This window comes from Gadus morhua, chromosome 6 (genome assembly GCF_902167405.1).
Source record: "Gadus morhua chromosome 6, gadMor3.0, whole genome shotgun sequence".
Classification (NCBI taxonomy): Eukaryota; Metazoa; Chordata; class Actinopteri; order Gadiformes; family Gadidae; genus Gadus; species Gadus morhua.
Window position 1 is genome coordinate 11804889 of NC_044053.1, and position 24804 is coordinate 11829692.

General features: G+C 44.9%; 1 protein-coding gene across 2 annotated transcripts in view; it reads left to right on the plus strand.

Moving 5' to 3' along the window:
* The window catches only part of rasa1a (RAS p21 protein activator (GTPase activating protein) 1a), a 27533-nt gene continuing 2729 nt past the window's right edge, over window positions 1–24804 (plus strand). Inside the window, exons 1-25 of one of the 2 annotated variants that reach the window (XM_030358048.1) lie at window positions 1–512; window positions 13832–13984; window positions 15590–15725; window positions 16199–16269; window positions 16960–17077; window positions 17424–17455; window positions 18098–18150; window positions 18334–18484; window positions 18579–18657; window positions 18860–18983; window positions 19124–19280; window positions 19451–19538; window positions 19636–19716; window positions 19803–19960; window positions 20096–20172; window positions 20293–20465; window positions 21055–21214; window positions 21553–21695; window positions 22167–22282; window positions 22628–22714; window positions 22870–22937; window positions 23051–23139; window positions 23368–23445; window positions 23544–23678; window positions 23993–24072. In XM_030358048.1, coding sequence (XP_030213908.1) covers window positions 1–512; window positions 13832–13984; window positions 15590–15725; window positions 16199–16269; window positions 16960–17077; window positions 17424–17455; window positions 18098–18150; window positions 18334–18484; window positions 18579–18657; window positions 18860–18983; window positions 19124–19280; window positions 19451–19538; window positions 19636–19716; window positions 19803–19960; window positions 20096–20172; window positions 20293–20465; window positions 21055–21214; window positions 21553–21695; window positions 22167–22282; window positions 22628–22714; window positions 22870–22937; window positions 23051–23139; window positions 23368–23445; window positions 23544–23678; window positions 23993–24072 — 3119 coding nt within the window. Of the gene's footprint in view, window positions 513–6630; window positions 6899–13831; window positions 13985–15589; window positions 15726–16198; window positions 16270–16959; window positions 17078–17423; window positions 17456–18097; window positions 18151–18333; window positions 18485–18578; window positions 18658–18859; window positions 18984–19123; window positions 19281–19450; window positions 19539–19635; window positions 19717–19802; window positions 19961–20095; window positions 20173–20292; window positions 20466–21054; window positions 21215–21552; window positions 21696–22166; window positions 22283–22627; window positions 22715–22869; window positions 22938–23050; window positions 23140–23367; window positions 23446–23543; window positions 23679–23992; window positions 24073–24804 lie in introns of those variants that run through there. The other variant, XM_030358049.1, reaches the window with a different exon arrangement.

Genomic DNA, 24804 nt, shown 5'->3' on the forward strand with positions numbered 1-24804 from the left:
ATGATGGCTGCGGAGGTCGGCAGCGAGGAGACGGGATCAGTGTCAACAGGGACAGGGGTGGCAGGCAGCGGAGGGCCCGACACGGCCCATTTCCCGTACTACTCTAAGTCCACCAGAGTGCGAGTCACTGATCTGGGACCAGTAGTGGAGCCAGCCATGCGCCAGAATTCCAACACCTCTCCAGACTCTCCTCCCGATATGAGCATAATATATCCCGTTTCAAGGGGAGAAATGTCCGCAACAGGGAGTGGTGGGCATTCAATTATTCTTGGAACAAGCTCAGGAACCGTGGGCGGCATGTGTTCTCCCACTTCGGATGACCCAAGTTGCCGGATGTCACCCACATCTTCATGCCCGGATGGGCCGAATCTCTTTCCCCCACTGCCACCCCCTCCTCCACCTCCTCCAGGCTGCGGGGTACTGGGAACGGTGGATGAGAGTGACATGCAAGATGGACCAGAATACGAGGAAGAGGAGGTGGTGTTCCCCCTGTCAGCGCCACCCACGAACCAGTAAGAATATATCAATGGAAACGTCACATTAAATCCTTTTCATTCACATCCACATTGCTATGTTGTTTTAAAGAAGCGTAGTGGTTACACCCCCTTCCCAGTTTGGCCTGCTCTGCTGCCCCGAATTTATTCTCTAGTTTGCTCCATATCTCTCTTTCACTGACAGCCAAGATGCTTCCTTTGCTCACACAAAATGTACACTAATTTGTTTTTTGCAAATTAAGTGTCCTCTATTGTTATCTTGTTATTGTTATAAACTCTAGGAAAATGCTAAAATGGGACTGCTGGGAGACTTTACCAAAACACAAATAATTTTTTATTTTATCTTTTCATTTCGATATTTTTATTTATTACACAGGGATAACATATCATGTGCCTTGCTTTAATTCCAAATGTTATACATCGTATACATTATTATTTTAAAGAAGTTGACTACACTCAAGACCTGCTAGATTAGTTGTAGAGTGTAGCAAGCACATTGTGAACATTTGTCATCATTTTGTTATCAAGTCAACGTTGCATTGAACATTCATGTATTTTAGGCTATTGTACAATTGTGTGTGTCTATAAGCTGGCTAAATGGTCCTCCCATTTGTTACAGTCTCCTTAGAGAAGTGCTGAGTGTGTCATTTCTGGCCCACATACTGTGAGATATGGAAGTGGCTGGAGGAGGAGTGTGGATTCAGCTTTTATTTTAGGAGCAACCCTATATCACCCTGTCAGATTACAGAGGAAGAGTAAGGGAAGCACTTCAAAATGTTTTATTCGAATGAATAACCTTTTTTTAAGGGCTGGGTCTTTGAATCAATGTCTTCGAGAGTAGTACCTCTTCGAAAATTACATTATGATACAAGTGTCTGAAAGCCTTAAGAATCTTGTTTTTGCTTCTGCAAGGTTGACACCAACACAGTACCTCAGTTGTCACTTGGGCAAGGATAGTACTTGTTTTGTCTTGTGGTCCGATGTTTATCAGCCACATACATCCTCACACTAAGCACTTCATACTTTTGGAAGGGTCAAGTAAGTCCACTCGGTTTCCCTCAGGAACTGATTGTAGAAAGTAGCTTAGTCGTGTTTTCCTTCTTTCTTTTTAGATTTGTGAGTTTAATTCATAACATTTCCCATCTTTGAAATTCAGAAATTAGATTATAGGGATGTCCCAATCAGTATTTTTCCTCCCAACTGCAGCAAAACTACAAATACATGTTAAGGAGCATACCAGTGCTATTTTGACAATACATAATTATTGGATAATCTGCTAGTATTATAAAGTTTGATTGCTAGGTCCTGTAATTTTTTTTTTCTGGTTAATTATTTTTTAACATTGTATTGACCAAATTTCCCCTGGCTTATTGAGCATTAGTTCCAAGTTAACTAAATATTGTCCAAATAAACTAGCGAACCTTCATGCAAGCACTAAAATCAAACCACAGGGACAAAAAGGGTAACAAACACAATTTATTCCTTATCATGTCACTTGACATTTTCAACACAACAAGGCATGGCACTGACAAACTTGACACTTATCAGCCAATTCGGGTTAGGGCGACATTACAGTCAAACAAATGATTGCATCACATGTGCTGTATCTACCCTGTTCTTTTTCGGACGGATATTCTAAATATGATGCATTGTAGCCCTAAGATGCCCCTCCTAGATACCTTTTAGGCCTACATAATGTTCAACCTTTTGTGATGATAACAAATGCGATTGGAAGAAGCCATAAAGACAGGTACAGCGTCTCCTGTTGCTAGAAATGGCACACTGCCCTCATTCATTTGCCCGTTTGGCCAGACCGCGGGGTCTTCTGAAAGGGATATCCGGTTTTACGGGCCTTCGCTGTATAATCTCGACCTAGTTTAGCCAAGGGTCTTCCAGCCTTCTGCATGTCCCAAATTATCTATTCTGACAGCCAAGCCTTCTTCTCTGCAGGGTTACCACCCAGTGCTCTTGGGCAATATATTACGCATAATCTATTGAACATAGACGTCTTCTATACAGAGTGACAGGATGTAAGGCATCTGAGATGTACTAGGATATTGTAATTACAAAACACTTTTCAATTTTTTTGTCAATTTCCGTCAATCTGTTTCTAAATATTGTGATGCTTCCTCTTTAAAAAACTTTCAGAATGCAAAATCGGTTTTCAAACGTCCAACGTTGTATTATAAATACAAATGTATAATCTCATAGTCCAGTGATGTTTAATCATCATTTCCATGTGATTATTTGCTAACCGAGTGATTATTTACTAGCCTATTTTTTAGGATTCCTCAGTAAAATGACTCAAATGAACATGTACGATTAAAGTCATGCTACAGGCTAAAACACATCTGATATTGTTAAGCTATGTCTAATGGTGATGTGCAATGCCCCCACCGTAGGCCTTATTTTATATTTTTGTGTAGTATTTCTCTTTAAGACACGGCTTTACACAAATTCTGTAGACGCTAATACGTCACACAGAGACATTAATGCAGTAGTTACGATGGGGTTTAATAGGAGAGGATATCTTCAAATCATTCTAGCGTCAACCAAGTATCAGACATGTATTTTCCTAAGACAAGAAATCAGAAATTTTGTAAGAGTACGCACACATTTTTGCTGGGCCAGCAGCCTTGTAAATCAGAATGCACTTCGGCTTTGTAGGAGAGGGGCGTGGTCATCCCTGCAGCTACCGATCCATAGCCTTGTTCTAGCAGGAAACAGCATGGTAGTTACAGTTAACCGGGCATATTTAGTCTGATCTGGCGGCAGAGAGCACAGATATCGTGGATGCATCTAGGTTTCAACATACTGTCCCGGACCAGTCAGCCAGCCAGCGATATACTCCTCTTTTTTACTTTGAGCGTAATCTTTCTAGCCTAAGCTATAGCTGCATACCAAAGTGTATCATGGTGTTTTAGCCTGGATGATGTAACTACCTGAGGTATAATTCCCATTTAAATTTGGTCCTCTTGAAGAGAGTGAACCTATCCATGTCCAGTGTCCTTGCACGTACATCAGCCTGCCTTTAGGGAATAATATGATGCAGGAATTAGTTATGAAGATGGATTATGCAGGACTTCTTTCACATACACCATTACACAAATGTCTTCTTAAGGCCTCTTGCTTGGACGTAGACAATTGCATGCATACAGTTATTATCACATCTATGGTTGATGGTAATCATATAGCCTGTGTGGACCAGCAGCACTATTATAAACTTGAAGCTTAATGTCCAGGGAAGGCAGTGCCTCATCCCCTCCTTTATGGAACCCCTATAACACACCGGCTACTAAGCGTCTTAGAGTACCATATTAAGCGCTATATAAATTTCATTTATTATTATTATTATTATTATTATTATTACTAATGAGCCAGTTATATTAAAGTGGTTTAAAAACGCTTGGCTTTAAAGGCTGTATTATGCAATGCCTATATGAATCTCAAAATGGCAATTTGTTATTGTTCCAAATATCAGTTTGATATATTGTATGGTCCTGGGCTTAGCACTTTTGTGTGACGCCACTGGGAGAATGTTGTGTATCTGTTTGTGTGTGTGTTTATTCCGTTGAGCTTGGAAGACTATTCACAACACTTTAAAATACAAAATGGCTGTTGCAATATTATTCATGCTATAAATAGCTTAACAAAGAGGTGAGAGTGAATTCCAGGTGGCTGTATGGAGTTTTTCTCTTTCCCGAATAGAAATCGATGGTCTACCGCCTAATCTAAAACAAACAACCTGCTGGGAAACAAGTAGTTGATTTTGAGTTTCCACGAAGATTATAGAGGATTTTCAATCCTAAGTGGCTTCCCTTAAGGGTGTGTGTGTGTGTGTGTGTGTGTGTGTGTGTGTGTGTGTGTGTGTGTGTGTGTGTGTGTGTGTGTGTGTGTGTGTGTGTGTGTGTGTGTGTGTGTGTGTGTGTGTGTGTGTGTGTGTGTGTGTGCAGTTGAATTTTGAAGTTGAAGCTGTGTGAATGCATTTGCTCGATTTTGTGGATTAGGCCTAACTGTTGAAACATCTTTGGAACCTGCTAGAGCACACACACTTCATTATTGCTATTTGTCATGTGAGGCAAATACAGTTTATTGTTTTTTTACAAAACATGGATCAAGGCACATAGCCTAACTTATGTGTGTATGGGCTACATTGTTTGTGACTATTTCCAAGCTAAGAAGAAAACCCCTAGCTAAGAAGACCACCGACAAAATTTCTTGTCAACAGCACGTCAATGTCAGGATAATAAATATAAATGTAAAAGTATTTTTGGCCTTGGCATGGACTAAGTCATTGCACCGATTTGATGACATGTGAGCTCAGCAGGACTGTCTTTTACTGCCCTAAGCCTTTGAGATTCCTTGAACAGTCAGAACTAAAATACAGACTACTGCTGCTTTTGGAAAATGTGTAGTATTTTGGATCTTAATGGTACAATGGTCACATGGTGGCCTCACTAGTAAAACCTTTCAGCCAATGTTATGTTTTCATATCAAGCTTTATTACATGGGCTATTTATCTTGTGTACCTGTTAATCTAGGCATGTTCATGGAGAGCTCTGGTTTGTGCATTGATAAGGCCTAGACTATGTTTTCCATGCATTTCCAACATGTTACGCAATGTCCTGTCATGCCCCTGCAATACCCACCACCCCTTGTCTTTTCTCTACTGCATCCTGTTTTCCATACTTCTGGGCCACACATTGTGGCCTTTGCCGAATCCTCACAAGCATTTGTACTTGACTTTGACAGCGCCCAAAGACTACAAATATATACCATACTCATTTTAATATTCAATTAAATTGAATGAAGGAATTCCAACGTCTGATTTTGCTGTGTTTTCATTTCAGTTACTTTGTCATTGTTGCGTCTGAAGGAAACGTGCTTTCTTTTTACATCACTCCCCCTGATTTGCTGACTGTTGACTTCGATTCTTAATTAATTCAGACTAAAGTGAGGCCATATAGCCATGATCTGCTTCAATGGCATTGTGCTTGGCTGCCACCCTGGGCAGGTAGCTTCGCATTCAGACTAACCAATGCTTGAGATGCATGAAGGGTCTTGTCCCATTTCCTTCCCCATTTGTGTGTGTCAGCCAGGTCCCTGTTTGCTGTCACTCTGCAGCCCGACTCAGGTAACACACTGAGGGTTGTCATGTGTAAAAGCACAACAGTGTTTCAGCTGCTGCCACACCATGCCATAGTCCGCCCCCTTCTTCTTTCTTTCTTTCCTCTGTGGAATCTCTAACACACAAACTTAGCTTAGTAGTTAAGGAAAAACTGTTTGCATAATGATTGCTCGGTAGGTTTTTGCTAAGCCTTTGTTGTATTTACATTAGAGGACCTCTCATTTATTAATTTACAGCCAAAAGAATGAATCTTTGTACGATTCTTCAAAATAACAAACCTGGTCTTGATATTTTCTTTGGACGTGGGTCTACACAGGTGGCAGTAGCTGGGCTCTAGTCTAAATTGTAAACTATTCAATGAGGCATGAATGCCAACAGTATTTATGAGACCACTATTGCTATAACAACATGTACATTTTTTTTTCTTGTTCTCTTAAACCCATCTATGTACAGGCTTCTGGACCGCAATCTATTTTGTCAAGGAAATGCGTAATTTAAGAATTGCTAATGTGAGAAAATGCAAACAATGATGTCAAGCAAAATTGGATTATATCAGCGTTGCAAGCTTCTATTTAATGCATAGAAAAAAATGTGCCTACTCAAACAAAAGCTTATCAGGATTACCATATCTAATGCAACAATCTGATGTTTAAATCCATATCTAATTTTGTCGTCAATATGCTTTTCTTACTTTATTCGTGTGTGGTAAATTTGGATATTTTATGTGACTCATCGATTTGTTGAAATTGATGAGCGCTACCAAGTCAATTCCGGTCACTGTTCATACCTTTTACCTCTTTCCGTATATAACTAACTTATGCTTAGGTACATAAAATGTTGGGAGGGAGAGAGAGGGAGGAAGAGGTACAGAAGTCTTCTTTCAAATGGGAACAGAAGGAGGATGAGAGAAGCAGATTTGTGGCCATCCGGTTGGCCTGACTTCACTGATAAGGCTCCTCCCAACATATGTGATGTCTCACCGCGCTCCCATCCCTCCCGTCCACTGTCTCGTTCGGTCCCATTCCGCTCACTAGCACACGGAGATGGTTGCGTTAGGGCCACCACAGCTCGTTCAAAGCAACATGCCCTGGAAGGATCTAAGCTCAAGACCGCTTTGTTTTCTGAACCAGAGTTCTGACGTTATTCCGCAAACTCCAACTTACTTTCAACCCGACCAGCATCACTAGCAACAGCAGCATCAGCATCAGTGGTGCGGCCGCCTCCTGTGAGATTGCCGAACGTGCACAAAGGAGATGCAGCGCAGGGCAAAGTCTGAGTAAGTGGGGCATCCTGCCCCTGTCTCCACTTCCCTGGTAATTTACCCTTCCCTGCTTCTTGCTGACTGAGAAGCTGGCGGAAGCAGTTTGACACTCTCAAATCCATTGTATCTGTTTTTACGTTTTGCATATTGGGTTATTTTATTGGTATGTATAGATCTTTTAAGTCCTCTGTGTTCTTCAAAAGGCACAATTCTGCTGGTGGCTCTTTGGTTACATTTTGTTTTAGAATGGGTTAAAATTGTATTGACAGTGGAGATTCTAGTGAAATTTTCTTCATTGCAATTGCATCGCACAGGACGAACCTACACAACTAAAACTGCACACCAAAACTATATTGATTTATCCGTCATTCCCCTTACCAGGATTGGTAAAGATGGCCATTGATCCGAAGAAAACATGCACAAGACTAATGTAAAGTAATGTAATTCCATTACCCATTGACTCTGAGATCTGACAGGTCTATGGTTATGTTCGAGACAGAAAATAATGAAAAAAAAAAAAAGGGAGCAAAGCAGTGCACAGGGCAGCTTAATGAGAGGGCTAGACAGAGGTTAAGATAGAAATTGAGAGCCGCTGTTCATCTCGATCTATTCAGAGCAAATAATGTCTTCGGCCCTCTGCCTCTGAGACCTGGCGTCTCTTTCAGATCCCTGGCGTCTCTTTCAGATCCCTGCTTCTCTCGTAACTTCTACCCCAGCCCCCTCCCCACACCTGCCTCTTGATTGAAACCTTTTTTAATCTGAACAAAACGGAGCAGAAAGGTCCATTCCCGACTTATGCATGCTGAAATAACATGCCTGTTTATCAAGCTATTGATTTGGTCTAGGGCCCGACCGATGCATCGGCCTGCCGATTTTAATCGGCCGATTATAGCCTTTTTGAAAATAATCAACATCTGCCAAAAAGACGCCGATTACAACCGATTATTGTTATTTATTATTATTTATTTTTTAGAAATGTTATTGCGCTTAGTATCCTGCAGATTGCGCTCCTACTCGCCTTGCTAACTAACAACTTTAGCTGGAGTAAAAAAGAGGAGATTGAATTTTACCGTACAACATGAAAGCACGCTCGCTCAGGCAGCTGCGCGCTCACCTCACCAATGTACACAAGACGCGTTGTTTGAGCATGTTGTGCCTGTTTTTCTTTAGGTCCCAGGCCATGTTAATTTGTTATGCTGTAGACTCTTAACGGTGAGACCATACTGCTCAGCACGCACGTGTTAGTCACTGCTCACGAGCGCAGCACATTGGGAGTTATTTATTTATTTTACATTTTACATTACTCATTTTTGACTGTAAATGTATTCTAAAACACTCAAAGGTTCTGCATTCAATTCACATATTCGTCAAAAGTGTTTAAAGTATATTTAAGATATCAAAAACTACGTTTTATATGCTTTTTTTTGTTTTGTTTTTAATCAGCCGATTAAATCATAATCGTAATTTTTCTCTGAAAATAATCGGCATCGGCATCGGCAATCAAAGATCAATATCGGGCGGGCCCTAATTTGGTCGCTGTTATACGTTTTAGATGATGCTGATGGTGAGGGCTTTTACAATTAGCTCTGCATTTGTACAGCTAGTGCACAGGATAAAGTGATTTGGACATTGATATGTTGCTTTGTTTGGGGCTCATTCTTGTGAGATGAACTACTGAAGCTTTGTGCACTGCACAGTGCACACAGTCCTTTTTATACATCTATTTACCTTTGGTGAACCGATATTGAAACAGGAAAGCAATTGAAGCGGCCAAGAAAGCCAAAACCACATTCTGACTTCCGAGTCCATACCACAGCCTCCTGCTATTGAAGTCAAAAGTTGCAGCTCTGATGACATCCCTTTTAGGGTTAACAATTTCAGTTGTGCTTAAAACAGCTGAACACACAGCCGCTATATCCGCCTCTGTGTAGAACATGAGAGATGTGACTTTTCATGCCCTGATCAATTTGGACTCATTCTTCTGATGCCTGCATTCCAACACTTGGAGTATTTGGCTTGCTTGCCCAGAGAGCCGCGCTACTCTAGTGAGTAGAACATTAGAGCTAAGTGTGTTGGTTCGTGCACCGACACGACAGGGCATTCCTCTGGCTGTTGGAAGCAACACGTCTTATCGCCGCTGCAGTGCCTCGTGTAACCAGCCCATTTATCACAGCAAGCCTACCGGCTTCACTCGCTCTCTCTCTCTCCATCAGGCCCCGGCGACCATCCCCAGACCGTACATAAATGGTGTCTTGGAGGTCACATTGATTGAGCTGGAAGTCAGCAGTGTAATTGTAGCACGGCGATGACGTCTGCTTGATGACTATGTGTCCCTTTTCTCTGATTCTATGATTAACATATTCATGATTACGACCTCTAGGGAATTGGAAACTGCTCGAAGCCCCACTGTGTGCTAATCTGATAGTAGCCTGGCAAAATCCTGTCCCGAGACCTGGACTGATCCGAGCACGGCATTAGATAATCCTGTTTAATTTATCATCGTTATTGAAATTACAATGACCGATAATCTCTAAACTAAACCTGAGCCAATTTGCTTGGTTTGGAATGTGATCTCAAGCACTAGATGAGATATGCCGTTTGTTTAAATATATTTAGTTGTCCGTTTCCCATGGAACATTTTCCATAGAAAATTCCGATGTGATTCTCAAATGTGACCCAGAACGCTTGGCTTGATAAGTAACCAGAGACATGGTCACAAATATTCTGCTGGGGTCAGTAAAATATTAATTTTAGCATGCTTTTCAAGTGCTCTTAACGGAACAAGTGTGTTATGTTTCACTTCTATAATTCATTAACACTTTCCAGGATTTATTCACACTAACATGTAAGCATGCAAGTGTGACTCATTACATGGCGAGGAAAGCATGTTTGAATCAAAATCCCCTACCCTTTTTAAGCAACGTGACTATAATATTACAATATGCTTTGGCAACACAACACGTTAAGATCCCTGCCTTACGGTCTTGCGTTACTAACTTAGAAGCACAGGGTCGGCCCGCCAGTTAAGTTCCAGGACATGTGTGGCTTGTCTCAGCCGGCTTCTAACTGCTGCCACAGCAGACTATCTTTACAACACATCCCAGGAAGAAACAGCCTCAGGGGCTTCCTCTATAGAAAGCTGTCTCTAGCTGCATTAGCACTTTCTTCCTGTGTAAACCTGCATAACTTCCTGTGTGATGCACACGCTTCACCTCATAGTCACAGCAGTGGACCTGACTGTTGACTTTTCTCTGGACGTAGGCTGATCTGTATAATTTGGTGGTATGTTAGCGAGGCGTTCTGCTGCTCGTAACCGGACCTGTTTGGGGAAGACACATAAAAGTGCTTTATGGCAATATGGCCACATTCACGTTTATTCATTTGGCAGATGATGCAATCCAAAGTGCTTTACAAGTGAGGACACTTCATCCTCTATAAATACACACCGCTGGACCGCGTCACACCCCCCTCCTGACTGCTCAAATATTGTTTTATTTTTTTTATTATATGGTGTCTTTAAACTTGGACCCCAACTAGTATAATTGTTGTCTTTTGTATATTGTGTTTTGAAGGGATATCGGCATGCACCCGTTCTTACTTTCAGACAGAGCCTGAAGTCTTAGCGCTTGACTTTCATCTGGTATTCTATCCACTCCTCACTGTATTACACAGATCTACAGATCTGTGTATTTTTTGGGTCAATAAAGCTCTAAACATGCATCCCTTTTCCAATGAAATGGTACATCTTCAAGATTTGATTGCTCTTTTGTAGTGGTGCATTGTAAAAAATTATCTTGAGTGTTTTTGTTTTCCTTCTTTGTGTTAACTGACTTTCTCAATAGCAACTTTATTGTGAATGAAAACAATGTTATATTCAAAACCATGTCAAGGTCCTACAATTAGACCAAACAATTTGCCAGATATATAGTTTGCTATAATATACCCTATTCTTAATGCACAGCTGCAATCGTGGGAGCTCAACATAATTTGCAAAGTCAATTTTTTATGAGAGCGCAAGGTGAACGAGCACAGCAAAGTGAGTGGACACGTTACAGCAGGCACTTCATAGCACACAAAACAAACGTGAACAGCCTCTTAAGACAAGGGCGTGAATGGTCCACTCCAGCTTTCCCGATGTGGTACAGACAGCTGTTTATAAACACTGCTACTTGGTTTGTAAGAATGACTAATCATATTTTTCTTGCCTAAGGACCTGCTATTTATGGATTTGTGTGGGTGGATCTCTCAAAGAATTTTGAGCCTCTAGTGATCCGCGGCACAAAGAAGCCATCCTATATAAGTCTGATGCCACTGGCACCTGAGTATAGACTATTTAGAGTATTTAGTCACCAGCCTTAAACTGGCCCCACTTTGTTTTCAAATTGCGGGTTGCTTGAATCTGAACCTTACAAAATTATCTTGCCCATCTATCATTCATCATACCCCTACTACTCTATTCCTCTCCTGTGGGCTGACCTATTTTAATCAAATTATTCTGTACCACCGTAATTATAACCCATATGTCATGCATTACGGCATACCGTGTGTGTGTGTGTGTGTGTGTGTGTGTGTGTGTGTGTGTGTGTGTGTGTGTGTGTGTGTGTGTGTGTGTGTGTGTGTGTGTGTGTGTGTGTGTGTGTGTGTGTGTGTGTGTGTGTGTGTGTGTGTGTGTACCCTTCACTCTCCCCCTGGAGCATCACTTGTCCCCGCTCCGCGGCCTCTCTTAATCACACAGTGGCCACTCGTCTGTGCTCCACAATACTCTCTCTTCCCTCCGTTTCCCCAAGGCCCATCACATACCCCCGTCTCCGTCTCTCCTCCTCTACCTCCCAGAGAGTCTCCCTCCTGACCCCTCGCCGCACAAACACTCACACACTTCCTCGCTTTTTATTTATTTACGTTTTTCTCTCTTCTCCTCCTCCTTCATCTTCTTCAGTGTCAGTGAGTCCTCTGTGGATCCAGAGCAGTGTTGATTTGTCTTAGGGTCTGCTGAGTACGGCAGCACCACAAGAACCCCTCTTTCGTCTTCTCCCTGCAACTCCCTGTCCCACAGTGATGCCGTTTGTCTCTGTTTGGATAAGTGTGTTAATGCTTCACCCGTCTGGCAAGTGCACCCCCCCCCCAAGTGAGCCCGACGTGCTGAAACCTTAACCAGTAGTGGATGCGTCAGACGTGCAAAATCCCTCAGTGCTTCTACCCCCTCCTGCGTTTTCTTGTTTCAGAGAAGGGGTGCACTTTCTCTTTTTGGAGACGGGTTGTAGGTAAAATATTGCCGTCTACTTCCGTGGCTTGAGTGTAGAGTGTGCTAGACTCATGTTTTCTTAACCTGTTTTTCTCTCTGCCAGGAGGGAGAAGTTCTGTCTAGTGCATGGTTGTTTCGTACATCTTGCATAACCCTCCTTTTGGCAATTCCAGACCTAAATGCATAAATCTGCCGGTGATATGTGATTCGGTTAGACAATGTTCTTGTCCCTCACAGGTAGGGAAGATTCTATAAATAGTAATGACTCAGTCTGACGGCCTCCCAAAATTGTTTGCTGAAATAACTTTTTATGCAAAAAAAAAAAACCAACACATCCGTGCACACGTTATTATTTTGAGCACTATTACTGCACTTACTTCCTCTTTCTTCCGTCCTTATCAGCATTTTTATGCTTATTTCTTAGTCTATTAATATTCTATACACTCAAATACTGCTGATCCTAAGGCTCAGGCCGAGGTTTAGCGGGCCTGATGATCGTCGATTGTTTCGATAACAGCAAATTGTCTGAGGTGTTACACTATGCTTTATTATTCAGCTCCCGTCAGCTCTTAAGCAGACTCTTGGTTAAGTGTGAGCTTGATGGTGTTCCACCCCATGAAGTCATCCAAGCACCTCAAGAGGTGTTTGGACTTGTCCGGCAACGGTGTTTCAGTTGGGTGCTGTATTGCCGTTTCACTATATGGGCACCCTCAATGAATGATTTGCTCCTCGTAGGCTATGTTATTGAGGATTACTGCAGTGCGAGTGCATTAAAAGCATCCTCAATAGTAATTTGTGTGCACAGATGAGTTGTTGTTGATATTTCACCATCATAGAGCCAGTCTCTATGCAGAAATGAATAGCAATCTGTATTGTTTTGTTACTTCATTTTTTATCAGCGTTAAAATGAGCGATGTTGTTTATGAAATGCGACACACCACAGAGTAATACTATAGGTGTCCGGGAAGCCTAGCCCCCTCTAGGACGCAAAACAGCCAACATATTCCCAGAACGAGCTCCACACACCCACACAACCACACACCGTGGGGTTATACTCTAGGCGTCTGAGTAGCTCAACCCTCTCTAAATCAGGTATTATTTCAGTGATAAAAAAAGTTATAAAAAGGCATAAAATACTACGTTGCAGATCGTATCAGACATATGACCACGCTAAAAACAATACGGTTTTGGGTTAAATTGCTCTTCAAATGACTTTCCATACAGGATTAGGGAGATCAGGATTACAGGATCTCAGCACAAGGCTCCATTAACTCATTAAAAAACCGGAATAAGCCCCGGACTGCCTTCAGCATGACGACGCAGATCGACACTTCCCGGCTTACCAAGCTGACGGGGGCGTGGCCATAGCCAGTGTCGCTTACAAATACATGCAGAATCATGTCTCAATTAATTTTAAGGGGACCCTGGGCCCTGACCGGACCACTGTCATTAATTCACACCGCGGTGGCCTAGATTAAGAGGCAGTTGGTGTACACAAGCTGTTTGGGCACGCAGGAACAAACACAGAAAAAAACATTTGAGCTCAAAGCAGCATTCATCCTAAATTTCCCCCTCTCAAACCATCCTGGTATTCATAGCACTGGGGATGTGACGGTGTGATCCTTCTGCTTCCCTCCACAAACATACATTCGGTCTCGCCCTCTCTCTCTAACTTCGTCCCCCCTCCGCTCATCCCTTCACTCCAGGTGGTACCATGGCAAGCTGGATCGGACCATCGCAGAGGAGCGGCTGCGCCAGGCCAAGACGCCCGGCAGCTACCTCATCAGGGAGAGCGACCGCCGGCCCGGCTCCTTCGTCTTGTCCTTCCTCAGCATGACGGGCGTGGTCAACCATTTCAGGTGTGTTCCCAGCACAAAGACGCGACCAGCCCTCACCACTTCCCCCGGCCAGTAGGAACTAAGAAACGGTTGAGGTTGGACATTGTCTGCTGAACTTTAAAGGTTAACACTGCCTTGCAAATGGTCCTAGTCTTTCAGCCACACAGAATATTTGGTTGGGTTTCAGCATTTGCAAATTTGCAGGCAAGTTTCACAAGTCATGCCAGTAGACACAAGAGGCCTCGTCACCATTTATCCGGCCGGGGCAGAACTATGAGATGGTGTGTTAGTTCGCTAGTGCTCTGAAGACTGCACGGAAGTAGCGTGGGCGGTGCTGAAACGAGAGATGGAGGACAGCAGTCTGGCAACAATGCAGTGTAGTATCTTATGACGGTGAAGTCAGTCGGACCGGACAGGCTGCGCCTCACAACCTGTCCACCCCTCACTAGCTGTATTATATCCCAGCAGACCCCCTGGTCGTACCTCCCTGGTGATAACATCCGTCTCTTCCAACTGTACGGCTCACTCTCTTTCTCCCTCTCTTTATTTCTCTTTTCCCCTTCACTGACTGTCTCTCCCTCTCCCTCTGTCTCTTGCCCTCTTTCATTCCCTCACTCTCGCTCTCACTCAATGGTTTTAGAGTATAAGGGATCAGTTTGACGGTGTCAGCAAGAGGCTTGTCTCCTTCTTGCCTAGACCAATAATAAAAAGCCTGTAACAGTGTATTAGGTTCCCCGATCAAGTGACTCTACGGCTATACATTAGGATTGTGTTCTCAAGTCTAAGCCCCCTAAGTCGCCTCATTAAACCGCGTCTATAGCTAATTATGCAACATATAAATAACTGGATCCCTTCCTCACGCTGGTCCTATGTAGGAAAAGGATATCTCTGTTCGGTGGAGATAAGAGTCATTCTGTGGGTGAATAATGTAAACAGGGTTAATTAAGTGCGATCACACCAATGCGGTTAATGTTGGCTAATGTTTTCGTTCAAATGTACTAAGATAGATGCGTATGCCTTTCCGGAAATGGTCGTATTAACTATGTCATTTGTTCCATTAGCCCCCATCAAATAAATCTACAGACAGACAAACCATCAGTCTCCCGTCTTGGCTAACTGTTTCTTTCTTATAAGAGGGCAACACGCAAAAACATGCATATCAATTCCCTACAACGAGGGGTCCACTCAACAGCACATCCGTAGAGAATTATGCTCCCTGTCCGTCTGTCCAATCAGAATTTGTACAGACCCGATACATTTTATAACTTAACTATATTCATCATTTACTGACGTAAATTCTAGTGGCCCTTTGTTGGGCCAGGGCGGTGTAATTCACCAGGGAAACTCCATGCTCTTACTTTTCAATTGATTTCCCAATTTCCCAGCCATTCATCAAGTCTGCTTTGTTCACACGGTTGTGGATTCATCTTCTCCCACGTAAGCCCTTGCTTCGGTGCAGTGCTGAATGAGCAGTGTGCACTACCCCTAGTTCATTTTATTGAGTAATGAGGCCTGAAAACGTCCTGCAAGGTTGTGTGTAACAGTAGCCGTTTTAACGTGTGTGTGCTTGTGTGTGTGTGTGTGTGTGTGTGTGTGTACGTGTGTGTGCGAGCGCGTTCTCAACAGGATTATTGCCATGTGTGGGGACTACTACATTGGAGGCCGGAGGTTCTCCTCCCTGTCTGACCTGATTGGCTACTACAGCTATGTGTCCTGTCTGCTGAAGGAGGAGAAGCTGCTGTCCCCAGTGGCGCCCCCAGAGGTGAGGCCGGCTCCTCTGCCCCAGCAGATACACAACCTTGCAACAGGTCGAGGTCCTGACGTTTCTCTGTGGGGATTTGTTCCAAGCTCCCCTGACAACTTCCCCCAGTAGTTGACGGGAAAAACGGAACAGAGGAATGAACTTTTTGGGATGACTCGAGGGCATTCCCTATTTCTCTCTTTACCCAGCCGATGTGTTCACAAGTGCTGATTTTCATGTCCTCCTGTGTCTCCCTTTGCCTTTCATCTCGTGCCTCCAGGCAGTAAAGTCAGGGCTGCTTAGGGCTCCGTCTAATGCAAATGAGCAGTGTTGCATGTCAAACCTCCCAGAGGGAGCTTTCCCAGACGGGAGTAATTGGGGGTTTAGCTTTATATATATATATAATTTTTTGGAGGGGGGGGGGTGCTGATTGCTGAGTATGTCTTTCTATTATGATGTGTTTCTAAATCCTCCCCTTTTGAATGTGCCCATAGCCTGTAGAAGACAGGCGACGAGTGAGGGCTATTCTTCCATACACCAAAGTGCCAGATACAGATGAAATCAGGTGGGTGCTACTCTTCCTGTGTTGCTCATTTGTCTCCCTTTGTGGCCATTTTATCTTCTTATCTTATTTTATCTTTATCTTCACACAGTTAAACACACAGTAGGGCTGAATATTTGCAGTCACAGAGAAGCTCAGCAGCGAGCAACATGGCGTGCATTACTACTGCACTATTTAGTAAGATCATAGTGTTTCTGATCATTTCCAAACACAAACATGGCAAGTTAACCTGCTGTTGTTGTTCTAGCTAGATACTAGTAGCGGGTTCTATCTTCAGACTTCTTCTCAATGGGAAAAATGTCACGTCCATGTCAAATTACCTGAGAAAGGTACACTTACTGGTGAACCTAGCTATCCTAAGCCTGATCTCCTAAATCTGATAAACATCTGTCTGGATCCAAACCCTCATTCAGAAACATGACTCTGTGTCTGTCCACTAACAGGCTTAGCTTGAAGCAGAGCCTACACACTTCGCCCCACATGTTTAGTGTCTCACAAGAGACCCCTACTGGTGGTTAAGTGATACTGCTACCCAATATAAGAAATACAATTCATGACATCAAAAATCTTGTCTGAAACAAGTTTTTCTAGGGCTGAAGACCAACATTAAACCGTCTAGCAGGAGTTCAACGAAATGTATCCTAGGACAGTTCATGAGGTTCATAATGTGTTTTTACTTCTTTGTATCCCAAGCTTCCTGAAAGGGGACATGTTTATCGTTCACAATGAATTGGACGACGGCTGGCTGTGGGTGACCAACGTCCGGACTGAGGAGCAGGGCCTCATCGTGGAAGACCTGGTGGAGGAGGTGGTGAGTACTACCCACTGGCGAGGAGACGCTCGGTCCCCGGGGCTCTGTGTCATCGTTCCTTCACAGGCCACTTGCAAAGATCACCATCAATAATTCAGGAAGAACTTCTCTCTTTAGATTTGTACACACAAAAACTCAGGTCAGGCCCCTCAGTTGTCACGTCTGCTCACTATCTTCAAAGCTTACACGTGCAGGGTGCAACAGTGCACGTCGGTTCTCCGATTGGAACTCTATCTGCATGGTTCATTGCGTTCCGGTCCTTCTCAGTTATTAAAGTAAAGCAACCGTTTGTGTGGGAGCTGTGAGGGGCTTGTCCACTGATGATTGTGTCTTGTGGTTTTTTTAGGGCCGTGAAGAGGATCCACATGAGGGCAAAGTGTAAGTTCCAATACATGATTTGATTGGTTGTTTTGAAACCGGTAATCATGGTTTGTGTGGTTGTGTGTCAAATGCATTCTAGAGTCAAATCCCGTGGGATGAACCACAGTTATAGTGCGCCCTCTCTTAACAGTAAGCCCTAGTGGTGAATGAGTGCCGACTTTCTAGACAACCTATCATTATAGGCTTACAGCGATCCCCGGCAGAACGGCCTCGCTGGTCGCCTCTTTACACGCAACCCGCCATCATCTCCTGTAGCTCTTAGTGATGTTTTTATGTTCCGCCTGAGCAAGCAAAGGAGTTAGACTCCTGTGCAGACGGCTGACATATCGGGTTGGCTCATCTCAGCGATCCTCAAATGACTACATCAGCCAGCGAAGCCAAACGATCCGCTCATGTTGACGTTTCTGTTTGCCATACAGTCTTCTACACACTTTTTATTCAGCAGATGTCCATCAGTCAGTTAGGGACTAATATTATAATTTGCATACAAAATGATCTGGTGCCATGTGAATATGCAGCATAGAGTGGATCTAAAATTGGTGATTGGCTTTTTAAAACATCCAGCATGTTTTTGATGGGAGTGTATGTGTGTTGGGCCTCTTTCCTCTGGATGCTGCTTACGGCGTGACCCCCGTGCAGCTGGTATCACGGCAAGATCAGCAAGCAGGAGGCCTACAACCTGCTGATGACAGGTACCATCCCTCCCTTCCTTGCATCAGGCCCATGATATGAATCATTCGTGGCCTTACCCCACATTCTTTATGCCAACGCAAGGTTTTGAACTTACAAATCCATTCATCATTAAACAAATGCTGAGCATGCACACCCAAACTCTTTGGCCCAATATCTCTAACCCTCTCTTCCCTTTCGTGCAGTGGGCCAGGTGTGCAGTTTCCTCGTCCGGCCCTCTGATAACACGCCGGGTGACTACTCCCTGTTTTTTCGCACCAATGAAAACATCCAAAGGTTTAAAATCTCCCCTACCCCCAACAATCAGTACATGATGGGGGGTAGGTACTACTACAGGTATGTAGGACTCGTCGTGGTTAATATAACGTTATCCCACATCTCATGATGTCCTCATGCGGTCAGCTCATTGATTCTTCATCCCCTCTTGCAGTGTTGACGACATCGTTGACCATTACAAGAAAGAGCAGATTGTTGAAGGCTACAACCTGAATGAGGCGGTTTCAGTTCAGGTATGTCTGTGGTGGTCTTACAATATGGCTGATGTTACAACATCAATTTAATACACACTGATCCACAATTTTGTGCTCAGTGCCAGACTACCAGTATCTTCTGGGATGGTTTTGGCTTTAGAGAAATTAAAAAATGTGTTGCCCAGATAAAATCATATAGGTAGTGGTATTTGGATTTCCTGTAAATTTAATTCTGCCGTAGCATCAAGAACAAGTCCTCTCTGACATCGTGGACGGAAAGGAAATCTACAACACCATCAAACGGAAGACGAAAGACGCCTTCTACAAGAACATAGTCAAAAAAGGCTACCTCCTATTCAACAAAGGTACATCATCACCCCGGGCCTCGTCTCCTCAGAGTGACACTGCTAGATGCACCTCATGATTGTCGTACTTTCAACAAGCCCGTCGCCGCTGTCTGCAGCTCCATAATGACCTCCATTATGTCTGCTCCTCACACGCACAGGTAAAGGCAAGCGGTGGAAGAACCTTTACTTCATCCTGGAGGGGAACGACGCGCAGCTCATCTACTTTGAGAGTGAGAAGAGAGCCACCAAACCCAAAGGGCTAATCGACCTCAGCGTGTGCTCTGTTTACGGAGTGCATGACAGTCTGTTTGGCAGGTGAACACTCCTCTTTGCATTGATCCAAAAGGCTGACTGTTTGCTTCTAGTGCGATCACTTATTGAGACGCTTAATGGCAGAAGTTGTTGCAAGATTGTATCTCTGTCATTGGCTGTACCCTAACATGGGGTTTTCTGCTCCCTTTTTCTTTATTTTTTTTCCCTCCTAGGCCAAATTGTTTCCAGGTTGTGGTCCAGCACTTTAGCGAGGAGCAGTACATATTTTACTTTGCAGGGGAAGCTCCAGAGCACGCACAGGTACGTGTCAGGGCTTTGGAAGGGGGGGGGGGGGGGGGGGGTTGGATGCGTGTGAGGCATTTTCACTTGCTGATTGTCTTGCTCATCTGTTTTGCAGGACTGGATGAAATGCCTTCAAACCTTCTGCAGTAACCTAAGGAAACCCACACAGCAGACGATCAACAAGAGACTGAGACAGGTAAGGACCGAGAGGTGAGACGGCCTGCTCATGTACCACTAATAACTGTGTGACTGCTGACCCGTGGTGTGTGGGACTCCTGCCAGGTGAGCAGTCTGGTCCTGTACGTGGAGGAGGCCCACAAGCTGCCCGTGAAGCACTTCAACCAGCCCTACTGTAACATCTACCTGAACAGCGTGCAGGTGGCCAAGACACACCCCAGGGAGGGTCAGAACCCTGTCTTCACGGAGGAGTTCATCTTCGAGTGCGTACACCAACCCCTCGCCGCACCCTGCCCTGAACAACAACAGCCGGCTCTATCTAAGCTGTCGTTCTGCACAGATCTCGACAGTGCTTGTTTCTCACGGTTGACCGCGTCTTTGTTTGTTTTTCTCTTCAGTGACTTGTCGTGCGAAATCAACCGATTCGAAATCAGCCTGAGCAACAAGACAAAAAAGAGCAAAGAAAGTGACATTTGTACGTGTGCCTTGGGTCTTGGGAAACAGGCCCAACAGACCGCCTAATCCTTCCACCAACATACGCCACCCCCCACTGACCCGGCCTCACATCTCCCGCCTCTCCCCCCCCCCCCCACAGTGTTCATGCGCTGCCAGCTGAACCGCCTGCAGAAGGGCCAGATGATCGACGAGTGGTTCCCGCTCAGCTCCCACGTCCCCCTGAAGGGCATCGAGCCGGGGTCGCTGCGTGTCCGCGCCCGCTACTCCATGGAGAAGATCATGCCAGAGGAGGAGTACAGCGAGTTCAAAGAGGTCGGTTCGTTGTATGATTTAAAAGTGTGGGCCACCGGGGCGCCCCAGTAGCGCACCGGGTTAAAGCGCAGGAGTGGGTCGCCCTTCTCTGTGGAGGTTTGCGTCAAGTGAGTGCGGATTAGTCCAGCAGCCAACGGCCGTAGTGTTTTGTTTTCGACAGATGGATACGAGAATACATAGAATTCACTTTGAAACATCAAAGAACTACATTTTCAGGTGGTCGGGATGCACCAACTAATTTCAGTAGTGCTGGTTTTAGAGAATGGTTTTACAACATCCTATTTACATGGATGTATTTTCTCAACATGTTTTCTCAGTCTCGTGATTCCATTTCCAGAATTAACCATCGGTTCATGCACATTGCAGGTCAAAAGCGCTATGCTGCCCCCTTGTGTACATGTGACGCGTGACATGGACTAAATGCTGGCAGTTCAGCGCAGATCCGCCTCATGTCTCCAAGTCACGGCGTGGATCCTTGCTTTGAAATCAGCTTAACTGGCCCCCTCTGGAAGTCTCCAGGGAGAATCACACCGGCTCTCCATCTGTGCGGGAAAGGTCATGCGGTGTGGTGTTTTCTTCCTCTTTGTAGATGATACTCCACAAGGAGTTTCATGTTATCTACGACCTGGCCCATGTGTGCGGCCAAGACCGCACCCTGCTGGCCAGCCTGCTGCTCCGGATCTTCAGGCACGAGAAGACAGAGGCCCCCCTACTGAGGACACTCAACGACAGGGAGATCAATATGGAGGGTAAGAGCCAACACTAGCCAAGAAGCTTAAGTCTAAAGGATTATGTGTTGTGGGGTACAATTGTCTCCTAATTTCCTTTTACTTGTTGCAATTTATATGCTCCTCATTTAGCAAATCAGCGATTTATATTCACTTACTCATGCATGGATTCCTGTTCCGCTCGAGTCTAGTTATATTAATTGATGCATTATTGATACATATCAGTATTTTATCGTCGACATCGTCTCGTATCCTTTTATTATATCGCTTTCCGATTGACGTGGGTGCTGCCGTTCCGCAATCTCCATCTCCCCCTCGCTGGATGAATGAAGTACTGATGTGATGCCTTGTTCCTGTAGACGAGGCGACCACGCTGTTCAGAGCGACCACGCTGGCCAGCACGCTGATGGAGCAGTACATGAAGGCCACCGCCACGCCCTTTGTCCACCACGCCCTCAAAGAAGCCATCCTCAAGATCATGGAGAGCAAGCAGTCCTGCGAGGTAGGGCCGCGAGTGTTGTTATGGATGGTTCTCTTTTTTTTTACTGCTGTGTGTATGTACACTGTGTCAGACACGGGAGCTTTTGTTATACACCACCACCGACCTTCAAGGTACAACTGCGTGCCTCCCATGTAGACCACAACAATAACAAAAACAACTCTGTATTTTTCAATGCACATACAGTGGCGGAGCTATATATTACTTTGTTTACGACTATAATAATTGTCCTGACAGCATAAATGGAAATGGGGCGTAGCGCCTGTCAAATCTGAACTGAAATGACAAAGGACAGAGCATTGGCGTTGATCAGCAGATATAAATGATGATGGAAACTGTGCAATTAACCTTCATGTGGATGAGGTACGGGATCCAGTGTGTCTGACCCATGGCCATCCCTCTCTCTCGTTTCATTGTACCAAACTCTTATCGCCGGCACATTGACCCCTTTACTCCAACCCTCCGTGTCCTCAGCTAAACCCTTCCAAGTTGGACAAGAACGACGATGTGAACCTGAACTTGGCGCACCTCCTCAACATCCTATCTGAACTGGTGGAGAAGATCTTCATGGCCGCCGAGATCCTGCCACCGTAAGCACTTTGCTCTTTCTGGATCGGTATTGTATTGTTGTGTCCACGTGAGAGGTGGTAGTTCACATACACCAACACCCCCTCCTGCATTATGCATCAGTGTCATCTCGATCAACTCAATATGTTTACATGGATGTTTCTAATGCAAACATAACCAATCAGGGCGGCACAGATGCTTGGTTTTAATTGGAGCAAAGTGCCTTGCTCTGACGCATCCAGCCACAGTGACATTGGAGTAGCACATTGATTGTTTTGTTTGCGATGATGAAGACCCATTGCTAAATAAGTCACTGCCATTAACATGTGAACCTGACCTAACGTTACTGTTGTTCTGATCGATGATAGGACACTGCGGTACATCTATGGCTGCCTGCAGCAGTCAGTACAGCAGAAATGGCCGGCCAACACCACCATGAGGACCAGGGTCGTCAGGTAAAACATGCAGCGACGCTCGCCAATATATCCCCTGAAGTGAAGTGGAACACTTCTATTGAATGAAAACTAGGTATTGTAATTTGTGATTCTGTATTTAGGATAGCATTAAAGTGCTGGTTCGGTTGAGGCTGACCTACCTTCTGCTCCCACAGTGGCTTTGTGTTCCTACGGCTGATCTGCCCTGCCATCCTCAACCCCAGAATGTTCAACATCATTGCTGGTGAGCAAACACACACAAACACACAAACGTAATGGAGGTATAACCTGCCATTGGCACCCAGCTGTGTTGGAGTCAGATCAGGGTGGTGACTCGGGGCTTGTTTTGTGCTGCAGACCCTCCGTCCTCAATAGCCGGCAGGACGCTGACTCTGGTGGCCAAGTCGGTCCAGAACCTGGCCAACCTGGTGGAGTTTGGTGCCAAGGTAGAGGCCGCTGTTCACCCCAACCCATTGATTGGTTTTCCAAACGCCCAATCATACAACAATCAGCAGTCAATTACGGCGCTAAAAGATAATGATTTATTTTCATAGTTTAATTTGCCAACAGTTTATGGTTCTGTGGACAATTCTTTGAGGAGGCTGGAAGTCAAGGCTATGACAGCAATTTAAGCAATCCCTCATTGACCAGTTCTTTGTATTCTTCTACCTCAGGAGCCCTACATGGAAGGAGTGAACCCCTTCATTAAGAACAACAAACATAGGATGATCATGTTTCTGGACGAATTGGGGGTGAGTTACATCCGTGTCTGTGTTACGTGTGCCATGCGTCTCATCCCAGCCTGTCGTGGGCTCAGATATCAATAGCTGATCAATAACCTGTGCTGCAGAACGTTCCAGACCTCCCCGAGACGACTGAGCACTTTAGGACAGACCTGTCCCGAGACCTAGCGGCACTGCACGAGCTCTGCGCTGCCCACTCAGACGGACTGCGCATCCGGAGTACCCAGCGGGCAGCTCAGCAGGTCAGACAGACCCCCCGCCCCCCCATATCTCCCGTTAATTTTTCTTGTTCAATGACGTCCTATTTATCTCCCTCACCCTGTAGTTTGACACCTTTAGCAATGGTATCGTTCCCGTGCCTCTTGATTAGCTTGAATTCTACTCTATACCACTTGTGTTTAGTATACCTTGTTTGGCAAGTCCTGCTCTAGCAAGAAACTCCTCCCCAGGGCTTGCTACCGTGTCCTGTCCATCAGAGTACGTGTACTACTCATTTGCAAAGTTTGCCACACATCGCGTCTCAACGTCCCTTGCGTTTGTTCTGTGTCCCATGCAGCACGTGTTGAAAAAGCTGCTGGCCATCACAGAGCTCCTGCAGCAGAGGCAGGATCACTATGCCATGTCCAATAGCAACAGGTAGTACTGCCCTCCTCGCCTCCTCCTTCCATCCCTCCGCCAACCCGGCTCTCCCACCGGAAGGGGACACACATGGAGAGAGAGAGAGAGAAAGGGGGGGACCTAGCATGCTTGACCCTTCATCACCATGGCAACCCCCTCCTCTTCCTCCACCACCCTCCTCCTCCTCCATCTCCTCCTCCAATAGCCACCGCCCATCCTCAACTGCCTGCCATCTCGTCCCCATCCCCTCTCCTCAAAAATAAGAGCTATGCAAAACAGTGGCCAAATGCAACAACCAACACAGTAGCTGTAAACAAAAACTAAACACTCGCACCAGTGACTCTGACTGCTGTATGCACATGGGGAGGGTGTTTTTGTTGCTTGTGTTCCTTGCTAAATAAGCTGTGTTCTGTGGTTTGATGACTCGGGTACACGTGATTCCCATCACTACAAGGGCCAACGGTTAGGAGTGACGGAAAGCGAGCGTCTGTTGTGCCAACAATGTTTTGTTTTGATAGCACAGGTTGCCAAAGTGTCCCCCCCTCCCCGTTGAGGATAGTTGACTGACGCTAAGAAGCTACTTCTCCTCTTTACTTATAACTGGATTATGAGCGATTATGCTTTTATACTGTAATTAGTGACCAATTTATTTGTCTGTTGTGACAGTATCTGCTCAAGTGCTGAAGCTAGCCTCTGTCCTTTTTGTTCTCTTTGCCTATTCATGTTTTGTTTTTTTTTTTAGATTTGGAG